This window comes from Cinclus cinclus, chromosome 7 (genome assembly GCF_963662255.1).
Source record: "Cinclus cinclus chromosome 7, bCinCin1.1, whole genome shotgun sequence".
NCBI lineage: Eukaryota > Metazoa > Chordata > Aves > Passeriformes > Cinclidae > Cinclus > Cinclus cinclus.
The window spans coordinates 17,641,881-17,655,930 of record NC_085052.1 but is presented as its reverse complement, the minus strand read 5'-3'; the positions used below and the strand labels follow the sequence as shown (position 1 = coordinate 17,655,930).

At 41.7% G+C, this 14,050-nt stretch overlaps 1 protein-coding gene across 1 annotated transcript in view; it reads left to right on the top strand.

The window, feature by feature from the left end:
- Positions 1–6,677, top strand: part of WDFY4 (WDFY family member 4) — a 117,306-nt gene extending 110,629 nt beyond the window's left edge. The window contains exons 58-61 of the mRNA XM_062496929.1: positions 2,381–2,563; positions 3,186–3,273; positions 5,487–5,598; positions 6,611–6,677. Coding sequence (XP_062352913.1) covers positions 2,381–2,563; positions 3,186–3,273; positions 5,487–5,598; positions 6,611–6,677 — 450 coding nt within the window. The remainder of the gene's footprint in view (positions 1–2,380; positions 2,564–3,185; positions 3,274–5,486; positions 5,599–6,610) is intronic.
- The last annotated feature ends 7,373 nt before the right edge of the window (positions 6,678–14,050 follow it).

Sequence of the window (14,050 nt, the reverse complement as noted above, 5' to 3'; positions counted from 1 at the left end):
GTCGTGGGTACAAATCTGTTGGTCTGTGCCTGGCCAGAATTGCATGCATGTTGATAGGAATATATTCTGTATTGGATTTTACTATAAACACTCTGGATGAGATTTTTTTTTTTCTCCCAACCTTTTGAGTCCCAAAAATGTTGCTTTCATATCTGATTTTTTCTCTCTGCCAATATACTAGAACAGGGTTTCAGCTACTCAGTCAATTCAAGGTTGAATCCAGTCCTGGATATTGTACAAAATCAAAATTGAATTCATAGCAGTAAGAAACCAGACAGATATTCTCTACTTAGTGCGTGCCAAAACAGCCATATTCTATCAGAGCTTTATTAACCATGCAGTCTGATGGCTAGCAATTTGAGGGTGGGAATTAAGTTGTCTGTTCAGTGCCAGCTCAGCTCCCAGTCCTAGCAGTCCTGGTTAGTGTAAAGTGGCCAGTGGCTTCAGCAGGGCAGTTCAGAATATCTTGGTGGTCCCTTATGAAGTGAGCTGAAGCAGTGCCAAGCATCCAGAAGTGAGGGGGTGGGCTGGCACAGAGCTGCTCGAGATCCCAAAGGGACAGAGTTCTCTCCATTCTGTACCAGCCAGTACAGCAGCCTTTCCACTTGGTATCTGCTCTCCTGGAACTGTCCAAAAATGAGACAGTCTGTGCCAGGAACAGCCTGGTGACTGATCCAAATGACTGATCTCAACTTTATTGGAGTGAAAATGGTTAAGCTGTTTGGATAATAGTATGTCAAAAGGTTCATTTAATAGTGGAAAAAACCTTAGAAAAGTATGACTGAAGCTTCAAGGAAAAAGAAAATAAAAAGACCATATCTTGTGGATGAAAAAATTCTTTTCAAAATTAGCAAAACAGAACACTTAATTCTGAAATGTAATTTTTGTTTAATTCTTCTCTATATATTTACATAAAGCTACATGAAAACAAAGTGCTTCCATTGTGCTACAGTATTTTGATTGACACAAAATTATGTGATTGGTAGAAAGGGTTTTTTCCTGAAAAATCACAATGGTTCAAGGCAAAGTTTTGAAGGAAAAAAAAATTGGTGAAATAAGAACCCTATACAGCTCTTCATTCTGTGTTTGTTGGAGTTGCTTGAGAATCTAGAAGTTCCATCCAGAGATCCAAACCTCATAGTATTTGTGCAGCATAGACACAAGGTTAGAACTGTCGTGAAGAGTTCATAAACTAAGGAGAATTGTAAAAGCTTGCTGCAACTAATTATTTCCGTTAGCTTTAAATCCCTGATCCAGACCTGGAAAGCAGTGTAGATCATAGACAAATGCCTGGACATCATGTACTCTCATTCAGATAAGGTAGCTGAAATGTAATCTCTTGAATTAATGGCTGCTCTGTTTTGAACATGCTATCATTTTTTTATCTCCAGAATTCTACCCAGCAGTGTGAAGAGCCCTGGCCCCAAATGAGACAGGGGTGAAGTGTAAGGTGTTTGTTGACTTAAACCAGATACATGCTGCTAATTTAAGGGCACACTGTCCTTTCTCAGAATCAGATGACTTGGCTGATGAGGTTCTATTTAGCTGATTCTTAGTGTGGATCAAGAATAGGAAAGTTATGTGGAATTTCAATTGATAACTTGATCAAAATGCACTTTTTATTAGATCATTTACAATTGCAGCACTGGCTCTTGGTTCTGTGTGTTTCCCTAAGGACTGACCTGTGTTTGCTCCTTAGAAGCAGCCTCTGGTAAGGCTGCACCTGCATGGAGTGGAGAGATGCTGTGTAAAGGATGTTTTCTGCATCACAAGTGCAGGTCACTGAATGCAGAGCTGGTCATTGGTCAAATGCAGAACACGGTGTAGAAATGTGATGACAGTGAGCTCCCTGTGAGGGGCAGAGGAGGATTGTGAAATCACCAAAGGCTTCCTAACTAAGTAGGTGAACACCGTGTCCTTGTTTCGGAGAATGCTTATTTGTAAAACTTATAGGAGCACTAGTCCTGGCCCAGAACCTGTTCTAGGCACTGCTTGTGCATAGCCCCTGTCCCTGTGCTAGGTCAGTCTGTCAGTCTGCTTTTTTACTAAAAGCCTGGATTTTATGGGAAACAGAAAGGGAACATTTCATTACATAGTTTCACTTAAAACAAAACAAAACAATAAAACCCTTAGTTTCTGCATTATCTTGCTAATTCTGAATCTGAGGCAGTTGTTTCAGGTTTCTGTGATGTAAAAATGTCAGAATTTGTCATAGAAAAAAAAAGTAATTTTTACTTTGTCTGGTTTATATCATCTGCCAAGAAGAAAAACAGTGGTCAGAATTTAAATCAGAGCAATTCAGCAATTTCTAATCAGCATTTAAAAGTTACGAGGAGGATGAGTGTAGCACTTGGAGACATGGCCTCTTGCTCTGTTGCAGGGTGACATTCTCTCTTGTGCGGGCTCCTACGTGTACCTGTGGACAGTCAATGGCCAGCTTCTTGCAAGCATCAGCACTGCCTGCAGCCCCACCGGCCACATCGTTTGCTGCTGCTTTGCTGAAGTGATGGACTGGGACACACGCAGCATCATCATCACAGGCAGCACAGATGGAGTGGTGAGGGTAGGTGGATGGGAGAGAGGAAAAGGAGTCCTGATTCTTTGTAGACTGGAGGTAGAGGTGTTTTTTTTATTCTAAGTGGAGGGATAGAGACACTGAAAGCCTTTACCACTTTCTTAACAGTACAGCAGAGGGCAGAAAATGAAAATCAGAGTAAAATATTTACTTCCTATCAATTTTTATCCTCCTGACAAGAGGACTTCTTGCCATTCAGGGAGAAATTTTAAAATGTGCTGTCCATTCTGGGGTGATTCTGAAAGCAAAAACTCTATCACTCCACAGAAACATTTTGAATATGGTTTCTGAGACTTCACAGCTCAGTATATTAAGTCCCACTTTCTCATGAGTAGAAATTCACTGCTGATTCTGCTTCCAGTATGGTAGGTGAAATTCCTGGGTTACTGGGATTTTTGACAGCGTGTCAGCCTTGCAACCCTACCAGCTCCCTGCATACATCCCTCCAGTGTGACACCCTGCAGCACAGGCAGACAGGGAAAGAACTGCAAAATCCTGTTCTGGTGTTAGAAGTCAAATTCCACCCCTTGCTGAGAAGCAGGAGCTGAATCTTTCTCCCATTATTACAATCCATATTTTTTCTTCCATTTTTGCTCCCTCGCTGGCACAGCTGTGGAAGACCAAATACAGCAGTACCCCAGAGCAAGGTGCTGGACCGCGAGCGCGGAGCGGCACGACAGAAGAGCGGGGCAGCACAGGTATGGCCACAGGGTGGGCTGTGAGCTGCTCGGTGACCAATGCTGCAAGCCTTGCTTGGCTCTGAGGAACAAGAGGGGGTGTGAAGGGGACATGGTGTGGGCAACTGGTGCAGTCTGACCAGCAGCAGTGGTGGATGGCAACTGCTCCACCTTGGAGACAGAGCACACCTGAGCCAGCCATGTCGTGGGCACACCTGGATGAAGGTAAAGGCTTTTTCACAGGCTCTCACAGGGGTTCTGTCAACCTCAGAAGACCACCTTTCTGCATGGACCTGTGAAAACAATGGCTGGAAATAGTCCTGGCTCCAGAAAGTCCACTGCCTTGGCACCTCTGCTGATGGCCTGTACTAAAGTATCGTGGCATCACATCAGAGTGGGCAGTGCCAGATCCTGCTCTGGGATGGAACAGAGAACTTTGTTGTTTTTGCCACCTTAAAAGAAGTCAGAGGCCCTTCAAACTGATGGGAGGCCAGCACCAGGCCCTAGTGCTTGGAGCTGTTTATTCAAGGCTGTGTGCAGCTGAAGCTGATACTGTGGAATTCTCACAGAGCTGAGGTTAATAAGATCGTGGGACTATGGTGTTGGCTGGTACTAAAAACAGCTCAAGCTCACTACCCTGTTCTAACAAATACAGGAGTTGAAACCTGTCAGAAAGCTTTAAAGGCACATGCTAAATAGCACAGCTTTTTTCTTTTCCCAACACTTCTTCTAAGAGAAAGGAATTGTGGTGTTATGTATAATTTGCTCCACTTATTTGCCGTGGTCCTCATTACAGACATTCTCTATTACTTCAATTTTAGGCATGCAATTTGCATAAATATAGAGCCATAGATGTAACATCTGCAAAAAAAAAAAAAAAAAAGATATTATACAGTAATTGGGCATTACCACAGAGATCTTTGGAAGTGTTGTTCATGGAACTTGGCATCAACATTACTTAGATTGCTATGTGAAAATATTTCCAATATGGTTCTGTATGTTTAATGCCCTAACCAGATGTTTATCTGACCTTTTGTCATGCCTCGGAGTAGCCTAAGTCAGATGCTTCCAGGGAAGGTGCAAGAACACCTGAGATGCCATATGTGAGATAGTCTGGCTGTGGTAACTTCATATTTGTTTTTGTCCTTACCTCTAATCGAAGATTGTTTTGTCAATAAGTTAAAGCAAAAGGCAACATTCTTTCCAAAATCTCTGTGGTATTCTGTAGTCATTTGGTGGATTCTCTTTACCTATAGAAGAGTCTCCTTTGATTTAAGGATTTCTGAAGTTCTTGTCTATAACTTCCCATGGCAGGTCTTTCCAGGCATAATTGCATATGCATGTTTTTGAATAGACTGATATTTTAGCTATTTGTAAATGTGTATCTTAAGCAGTTTTCTAAACGAGGACTTAAAAATCATCCATGGGAGCACAACAGAACACTCTTGTGTTTTTTTTCCAAGAGGACAATAAAAGATTTGTGTGCACCCCAGGTATCTGGTGATGTGTAGAAACAACACCTGTTTGCCCATGACCATAAGACTGTATGTTTTCACATGGATATGGGAACAGCATTCTTTAACAAAGAGTTGAGATGTCTAATCAAAGCAGGGTCATATTACCTTAAATTATTCGGATGACTGAAGAATTATTTTAAATTACCAAATATTCCCACATCTCATTCTGTGCATTAAAGAAAATAAAATTAATACAAAACACAGTCATTAAAACGACCAGAGTAACTGTGAATGAGTTGTGTTGTTAGGTGTGTGTGTGTGTATGTACATGTGTGTATGCGAAATGTCCACAGCATTTAATTATTGGTTCTGTTATGAGCAGATTTAGATAAGTTGATAATACCAGGGCTTTATGTAATTTCTTTTTACTAGGCAATTATGGGCTGTATTATATCCTGGCAGCAAAGTATTGTGGGGCATCTTATTAAGCACAGAGCCAGTGAAAACTGATGAACAATTTTGCTGAACTAGGCATGCAATTTAGAAAGCAATAATACACAAATCCAATTTAGCACACAATTGATACAGCCGCACGTCAGCACATGTAACTATCATAGCCACAAATTAAATTGGGATGGGCCTATTTTGCAACAGCACGGGCCAAGATTAAATATATTTGTTCTCAACTTAACAACTTGCTGACCGTAAATAATAACAATCCCATCCATGCTGCCCCCTAGACGCTTTCTAAATATTTATTTTTGAACCACACAACAGGTAACAAGTGTGGAAAACATCTTGTTCTCTGTCGGGAGCTGAATCCCAGCGTTGCCCTGACTGGCAAGACGAGCAGGACGAGCCCAGCGGTGACGGCGCTGGCCGTGTCCAGGTGGGGCCATCGCCAGCGCTGCCCGGCACGGAGCCTGGGGCTGGGGCTGGGGCTGGGGCTGGGTTCAAGCTGTTAATTTGGATTGGGGGGTTCTGAGAGCTCAGTCAGACCTCTTGCAGCCAAAAGCAGCTCCTCAAGGAGCTGGCCTGGCTAGGTGCATTAATGAAGGATGCTGGGGGAGTCCTTGGACAGGAGGGAGACAAGCCAAGAGCCATAGAAAGTTTTGGCCAGGACAGCTGTAGAACTCAGTAGCTGCTATGCCATCTCTGCAACACAGAAATAACTCCTCTCCTAGGAGTTGCTGGAGATACTACCTCCTTAAAATGTGAACAGGAAGTTTTTGGCCAAAGGACAGCTTTGTTGTTCAACTCCTCTCAGTTTGCACAGCCAGCGGTATTTTAGTTTAGTCAAGCCCCTCCCAAAGTCATCTGGCTGTAATATTTGTTACCATCTCCTACTCCAGGATGTTGTGATGTCCTGTAAAACTGTTAATGTCTCTTTCTCCAAAAGTGTTGAAATTTTGACAGTTGATAAAATGTTCCTGCATTCTGCATGCTCAGCTTTAGAGCAGTTCATGTGATGCTGATGTGCATTGAAAGGGAGAATATTTGGGGTGAGGGTTGGTTTCATTAGTTTCATATCACTGCATGCAGCAGAGATTTCATTGGCTGAAGCCAGGACATCATGTTAACAAGTCTGAATTCTGAATCTAGACAGCAGATTATTTAATATCCATAGAATCTCAGAGAAGGGTAAGAGCTTCTGGTCTGGCTAAGTTGTCCCCAGCTCAGTCACTGAACTCCAGGAAATTTTGTACCCAATTCTAAGCTCAGTCTTGAAGTATCAGACTCTGAATATTCTCCAACATGGGTGATCAGTGTTACCTTTAAAGATAATGTACACCCCTAAATATTGCATCCTCCTAATTGGTGCACATATAGAAAAAGCCTTGATCCTATTTTTGCCATCTTCTTAAACATGGTTTTCTTTGTCTTTTTCTTTCTTTCTCAAGAAATTCCTCCAAGCTCCTAGTTGGTGATGACTGGGGAAGACTCTGCTGCTGGTCTGTGGATGGGTAGAAAGAAATAGCCAAGATTTCTTGTTTTTTTCATCTTTTTGGATGGAGAGAAAAATTACCCTTCAAAACATGAGAAAATCAGAGAAACTGGAAGCCTCTGGTTGGGGACTGAATCTTAAGGGAGGTGTTGGACTGACTCTGCGGACAATAATAATTTAATTTAGATGCTGGACCCCAAAGTTGTGAGAGAAACTGACTGATAGGCATATACAATGAGATTTTTGTGGCATTTCTCTTGGGAAAACTTTTGTATTTAAAATGTTATTTTAGATACTGAATTTGACATAATACATTGTATTTCACAATATTATTTAGCAAATAAAACTGCCTTGATTATGAAAAGAGCAGTGTAGCTTAATAATAACATACTGTGTTTTTAATATCATGAAATAAAAAAATACTCAGGCCTCAAACAGGTGAGTATGTTCCAGTATTTTTGTTCTTCACTGACATGAAGGAATAATAATATCTCAATTTTTTACTCTTCCCTCCTCCCTGAATCTGCATAAAAATGTATGCATGCCTTTTGAAAAGCTATTTAGTTCGCAAAGTGAAATTTGGAACTCCCAGCCTGATTCTGGTGCCTTTATCCAGCCCGACTGTGAATACGTGTTATGGTGCAATGTTTCCTGTCTCTGACTCTTTTTTTTCAGTAAGTCAGGCAAAATGTATGGAATAGGTGAGGAGAAAGATCTGACACGGCTGGTCAACATATTAATTAATTTTCCTTCTTTTCTGTCCTTTTTCTGACCTTGTCCTTTTACTCTCTGAAGTTCGGTATATTAGACATACTTCAGGATTTACCTCCACAATCTCCCTTTATGGTAAAAGTGAGTATTTGTAGTAAATGAAGGCTGAAACTACAGTGTAATAAATTCAAGTGCCATTTGTGTCCCTAGTGGGAATAGAAAAACTGTGAAAAATCAGCCTCTTTAACATTTTAGCATAATTGAAAGGAACTAAATTGATAACTCCCTTCTGCTCGTCCTTGACCTGGTGAAGAGATTGAATATCTTACCTCACATACACAGGCCGAGCAGCATCCTGAACACACAGACTGGGTCACAGATGTGCCAAGAAGAACACGAAGGACATTGTAGATATGATGGCTCTTTTGTTCATACCACCAAATACCTCCTTGAGCAGACAGTTCCCTGATTTCCAGAGTACTGGGACTGGATAGCACTGCAGGAGTGAAACCCCATGTGTGCTGCACATGAGGAGCTGCTGTATGCCAAAATCTTGGTGCTAGAGACTTGCTAGCATCATTAGGAAGAGTCTGGAGTAGAGTACAGGATCTTACCAGTCTTTTAATTACATGATCAGCTTTCTTCTTCCTATAGGACACTGCTTAGCTAATGACTCTTCTTTTGAATTATGTTGCCGAGTGAGCAAATCTTCCTGTAGCAAACATCCTCCTTCCCTACAGAGTGCTGAGACATGTCCCTACCACAACCACCTCATGGTTCGGCCTCATCTCCATTGTGAGTGAGGTAATTGCCTGTGGAAAATGCAGTAATTAGATGTAAGCAGGCATACAAGGAAGTCTGCATTATGCCTACACAGATGACCTGCCTGGTCTTCCTTTCTGACCTCCAAGTGCAGGACTTGATGAGTCAAATACTAATCTTTCTGTGCTCGGGGAAACATACACTGAAAAAAAGGCCAAGACACACCAATAATCAAATCAAAATATGGAGCAAAGGTGAACTATGCCTATTTTTATTTTTCCTGAGGACTAGGGAAATGTTAATTGTCTACAAAAGTATACCACTTCTTTCCTCTTCCTTCTGCACATTCCTTAGAAATGAGCTATGATTTGGATACACGGACAGCAAGACTTGGATTCCTGTCAACAGCAAATACAGCTTTACTGAACCATGGTAAACCGTGGAACAAGGTCACTACCTGTGTTTTCATTTTCCTGCTAAGCACCTTGAATAGTTTGCAAACTGCCCCCTCCTTCAGCCTTTTCATGCAGCCTGCTTGCCAAGAGCAGATGCCCCCTGTTCTAGAGCTGGCAGTGGCACTCACTGGGCAGCCTGGGCAGCTGCACTAATGGCTCCATATTCTAAACATCAACCTGGCTGTGTTTGGTGTAAGAGGCCAGCTGTAGGCTGGCCATGCATGGGTTTGACAGGCTTATCTCCTCGTGCCTAACATCAGTTCTCTTAAATCTTCAATAGTTGCTTCAGCAACATCTGTTTTCAGTCACAGAGAACAGGTCCAGAATGTGCATGTGTGAGTGGAAGTCAGCACATTAAATGTTTTCCCAAGTCGAGCTTCTCCTCATCTTAAAGGAGCTGTAATTTGGGAGAATATAAAAGGCAGATGAATAGAAGTGGGTTGCAATTTCAACCTGGTAGAAGTTCTCATTAGGAATGATCTGCTGTACAGCAATGCTTGGCTGAGAAAATTTTGGGTTCTTCTCTAGGTCTAGAGAATTTTTCCTAAATGACCTAAATCATGGGAAGAAACACACACTGTGAATACCAAAAGCATGACTCAGACTGCAGAGGCAAAAATGTCAGCATGCTGCAGTCATCATATTTTCTAGGCATGATACAGCCAGTGTGTGTGACTGGGGTAGAGTGCTACCAGGTCATTTTTCTACAGGTAGGTCTCTGGGACAGGAAGTTTTTGCTCAAAATTTGTAATAAATGGTTGAAGGATCACCTGAAACCAACACTCACCTGTTTTAATATTTGTTTTAGTGTCCTGCATATCTAGTAAATTCTCAGTGTCCATGAAAATGTCCAGGAAATTCCATCAGCTCTGGGTGTGGAGGTGGCTTTGACTGATACATAGATAAGACTTGGTGCTAGGTCAGGGACAGTAGTGGTGTGAATTGTGAGTATCCTGATGTGACACATGCTTGGGATGCAGGGGTAGCAGACCTAGCCTGAAAAATGAAGTAAAGCAATTGCACAGCAAATACTTTTAGCATAACTCCATTGTTTATGTAAGTGGAACAGTGTGAACATCAACAGAATGTTATTATTCTCTCAGAACCAACTTTTGCACAGGGTAAGTAGCTCAGGGTGAGAATCATCCTTAAAAGAAATCCAATGGCATTAGGATAAGAAATGCAGAAATAAGTTTTAACTCTGCCCTATAGGGAAATGAAGAAGAGAAATGTGAAACAACCAAACCTTTATGTGACTTTAGAAACCAGTTTAATATATTTGAGTAACATAAAGCCTAAAATGCCTTAATTACACTTATTTGGTTATTACAAAGACTATCTTGCTTCCTTGTTCAGCAACAGAAGCCTTATAAAACTATTGCACTGAGCATAAATTAATCTGATCTCTAGCATTTTGCAGGCTAGTTAACACTCATGAAGCAATATTTGCCTGTGCACTGCGAGGCTTTTGCATCTTCAGAAAAGAGAATTTACTTGAACATTTTTTGAGAAATCTATGCAAGGCAATCTGTAATTCCCACATGAAAATTTTCCCTGTGCTTGTCACTGTGCGCTACTCTTCTCAGCTCAGGGATCACTTGTTGCATTATTGGTGTCATGTTCAGATGTGTGCATGCCAATTATTGTCATTGAAGTCAGCCAGGCTGATGTGGGGGTGTGAGAGGGTACAGGCTGGTGTAATCCCTGTGGAGGAATGCCAACCCTCTCTGTACTTTTTTTCTGATAGTTTGTCATCTAAGCTTTTCCCAAGCATCAGGAAGCTCATGAAAATTTGCCACATGAAATTTTTAAAGGGCTCATCTGAAAGGGTTCATCCTTATTCCTTGCACTAGGGATAAATGTCTTACAGAAACATGGTACCCAGAGCCAGGCAGCCTTCAGCAGTACACTGGAATATTAGTGACTATGAGTAATATTTGCTGTAATGAGTACTGAGCAAATGTAGCCTTTCTGATGGGGACAGCAGTGCTTCTGTTCAGCAGTCACTTGATGTGTTTCATATTCAGGTGTTGCAACTCTATGCAAGTGGAGACTTCAGTGTAGAGCAGTCATGGAGCCAACATGGGAACTTTCCTTGTTTCAGGTCAGAAATTGCCTCCTTGTTCAGTCTGGACATGAGGATCTCAAGACTTTGTTTCTCCCTTGCACATATGATCTCTGGACAAGAGACAACAAAATCTCCTGTTCCCATATCTACTCCAGTTTTGATGGGATGCTCTGCTCTCCTGAGGGGAGCACATGAAGTAAGCCACAGGAGTGAATAGTGAGAGTGCTCTTTGGTCCCTCCAGTGCTCAGTCTGCTCCCTACCATCTCCTGGCTGTGGCATCTCCAGTGGAGAAGTGGTGGTAAGACTCCTTGGCCAATGTCTATGTCTTTATACTCCTTATTTTACTGACACTGCTGGACTGACCAAAATCAAATGCAGTCAAGGTGTAGTAATTTAAATTCCCACCACTGACTGACACAGTTGCAGAGTACCAGATCTAGTAAGTGAGCAGGAAGGCATATCTTTGTGTGACAGTGGAACCATGGATGTTGTAAACAAGGAATTCCAGTAGTTATGGAAATAACCAGAGCTGCTGTCAAACTATGAGATGATTTGTTTGGGAAAGTGAAATCCTGATTTGCTCCAAAGCCTTTGTCTGCCTGGCAGGCTGCCTTCAGCCAGCATTTGCTGGCTTTTGTTGTGTAAGGACTCATTTGCCACCTTGTTGTACAGCAGCCTGTGGTATTCACGGGGGAAGCTCTGGACTTTTCAGAGCCTGGTTATGAGCTGAATATATATACTCCATCTCTGGGCTGTATATTTACAGGCCCTTCTCTGTGCCAGTGCTGGGGCTGTGATAAGTGGGAGGAGGCCCACTAGAAATCTACTGAAGCAGGTCTAATTGAACCAAATAGACCAGCTCAGTAGAGTAGAAAAGAGTCCTTATATATCTACCCGAAGAAGATAATGACCTTTTAAATAACAGAAGCAATTTTATTTCAATACCCCAATTACTCTGAACTCTCAAATGTCAAAGTGCCAAGCACTTTCAAAATAACTTAATTTAGACATTTATAGTACTTAGACACTGCTAGTTTCTTATCTAACCTAATTATGGGTTGTACAGGAAATTGCAAAGCATCCCAATTAGTGTTATTTTTTATAGTGATACATAGGAGCGGCCTTTGCCATTTGCTGTAATCATGTGCATGGCAATTCACTAATTTTGGCTGTTGTGTTAGTTCCTCTTCTATCCTCTGGTTGCTCTTTGAGAGCAAGCAAGGGAAAATAGAGGTAGAAGTGAGCACAGCTATGTTTGCCAGAGGGATTTGAAGGGCATATTTTCCTCTGAGAGCAGAGTACAGTTGGCAAAACAGGACCATTTAAGATTAAGAGGTGCCATGTAGAAAGTAACAGCTGAATAGCAAAATTGTTGACCTTCCTCTGACCTGAGTACTTAGGCCATGATTCTTTTCTTATGCAATGTCGACCTAGATTTAATAATGTCAGATCACATCGTTAGAGAAAGAAAAACATAATCTTGTAATTAATTACACATCTATAAGTATCAAAGCAACCCACTGAAAGACTACAAAGAGGAAAATTTCACCAAGTATAATATGCTTTAGTGTGAGAAATTCTGAATAAATGGATTTAGCTCCTTTTAAGAGGAACTGCAAGGCCAAATTAATCCCTGGCCTAACTCTCTGGCTTCAGCCCCACAGGAATAGTTCAGGGCAAAGAGATGTGTAAAGCTTCTTAACTGGTTGCCTGAAAAATCCCTTCACAGACAGCACTGAGCAGTTTTCATTCTAGTTCCCACATGCAGCAGGCAGAATCAGAGGTGGAGGAAATGGTGCAGCACCACTGAGTGGGACTCAGTGACTTCTTATTTGCTTTCATGGTAAGGAGAGAACATCCATCCAGTTACTGTTTGAAAGTGACAGCTGTTGTCTATCCCCATGTGGTTTTTTTTGTCCTCTATATTTTATGTGAAGTCTTTATTCTGTGCTGTGCTCCTCCACCCTCCCCAATGTCAGGAGAGAGTTTGTCTTAGCAGCCAGAGAAGTTCCTGCAGGCCTCTACATTCTTCAGGATAATCCAAAACTATCAATGGCTAATTTCTCAAGGGAAGATGTGGGGTGTGGGTAGTTATGTCCTGCTGTTAATTGTGCCCAAGATGATGCCAGCCTGGAACAGGAAGGCAAAAGCTCCGAAGGTGATCTTGTCTTGTCACAGCTCTATGTACAAAGCCCTAAAGCATTCTTCTGTTTCATTCATTTCTTTATGGCAAAATATTGCTACAGGAAAAATAGACAGGATTTTACCAAGGCTTAACTCAAATTAAGTCCATGAGGGAAAGCTTGTGTTTGACCAAACCAGTCCCTTTCCTCTAAGTTTTTCCCCAGCCAGGACCACAACCCAAGTGAGATTGCCTAGGGCCTCTGTGGACATGACCTCCTATTTCCCTGGTGTGAGATGCAGGGGCAGATGCTCACAGATCAGGTCTCAGACCCTCACAGAAGGGAAATACAGCTGCAGTTACTGTCCCTGTTATGTACTAAAATGATAAGCTGAGCAGGTCTCAGCAGGAGGCTCTCAAAGGGCTGCCAGAATATTTCTGACCATAGTGGTGGAAGACTGAAAAGCCCTTTGTGGGGGTTTGGAAACAACCCAGCAATGCTGGTAAGGAACAAGAGAGACACAGCAAGGTGCCAAGACAGGGAGGATTCCTGAAATACCTATTGCTATGCAGGAGTCTTCCATTGATATGCAGTCTTTTGATCTGCCCAACCAAGGTAGTAAAATGGAATCAAACCTGCCAGTGGAACAAAGCACATGGAATGAGCACATTTCCATCAGTGCAAAAAACTCAGATGACCCCTTATTATGCAGTAAAATCTAGGAATTTCATCTTTTATCCTGGCAGGTTAGAATGAAGCCAAAAATGGTCTTTGCAGCTGGATGTCACTCACCAGAGATGTGAGAAGCCCTCCAAAAGCAGAATTTAACCTACATATTAAACATTAAATGCAATCTTTTCTGGTCTGAGTCCTTCTTTGCCAGCAGAATGTGGCCAAATCCCGGCTAAGGACACAGGTTTATTGAACTTTTTAATGAAGAGAATCCCACAGTTACGTTACAGTTATACCAAAACAAATAATTTTCTTGCAATTGCAGAGATAATGACATGCTGACCACACCTACCAATTAGAAAGTTGTAATAAAGAGTAATAAAATACCTTTTCCTTGGGCTGCAGATTCAACCCCCACACAGCCTGCAACACTAATATGATTTACTCCTATTTGCTGATGGAGGATTCCAGTAATAAAATTTAATGTGGAGGAACAAGGTGCATTTAACCAAAGCTGTAAACATATCTAATTCTATTTAAAGCTATACGGTGCAGTACATTAACATTTAACAATCTGATATTAAAATGGTGTGAGGCTAATAGA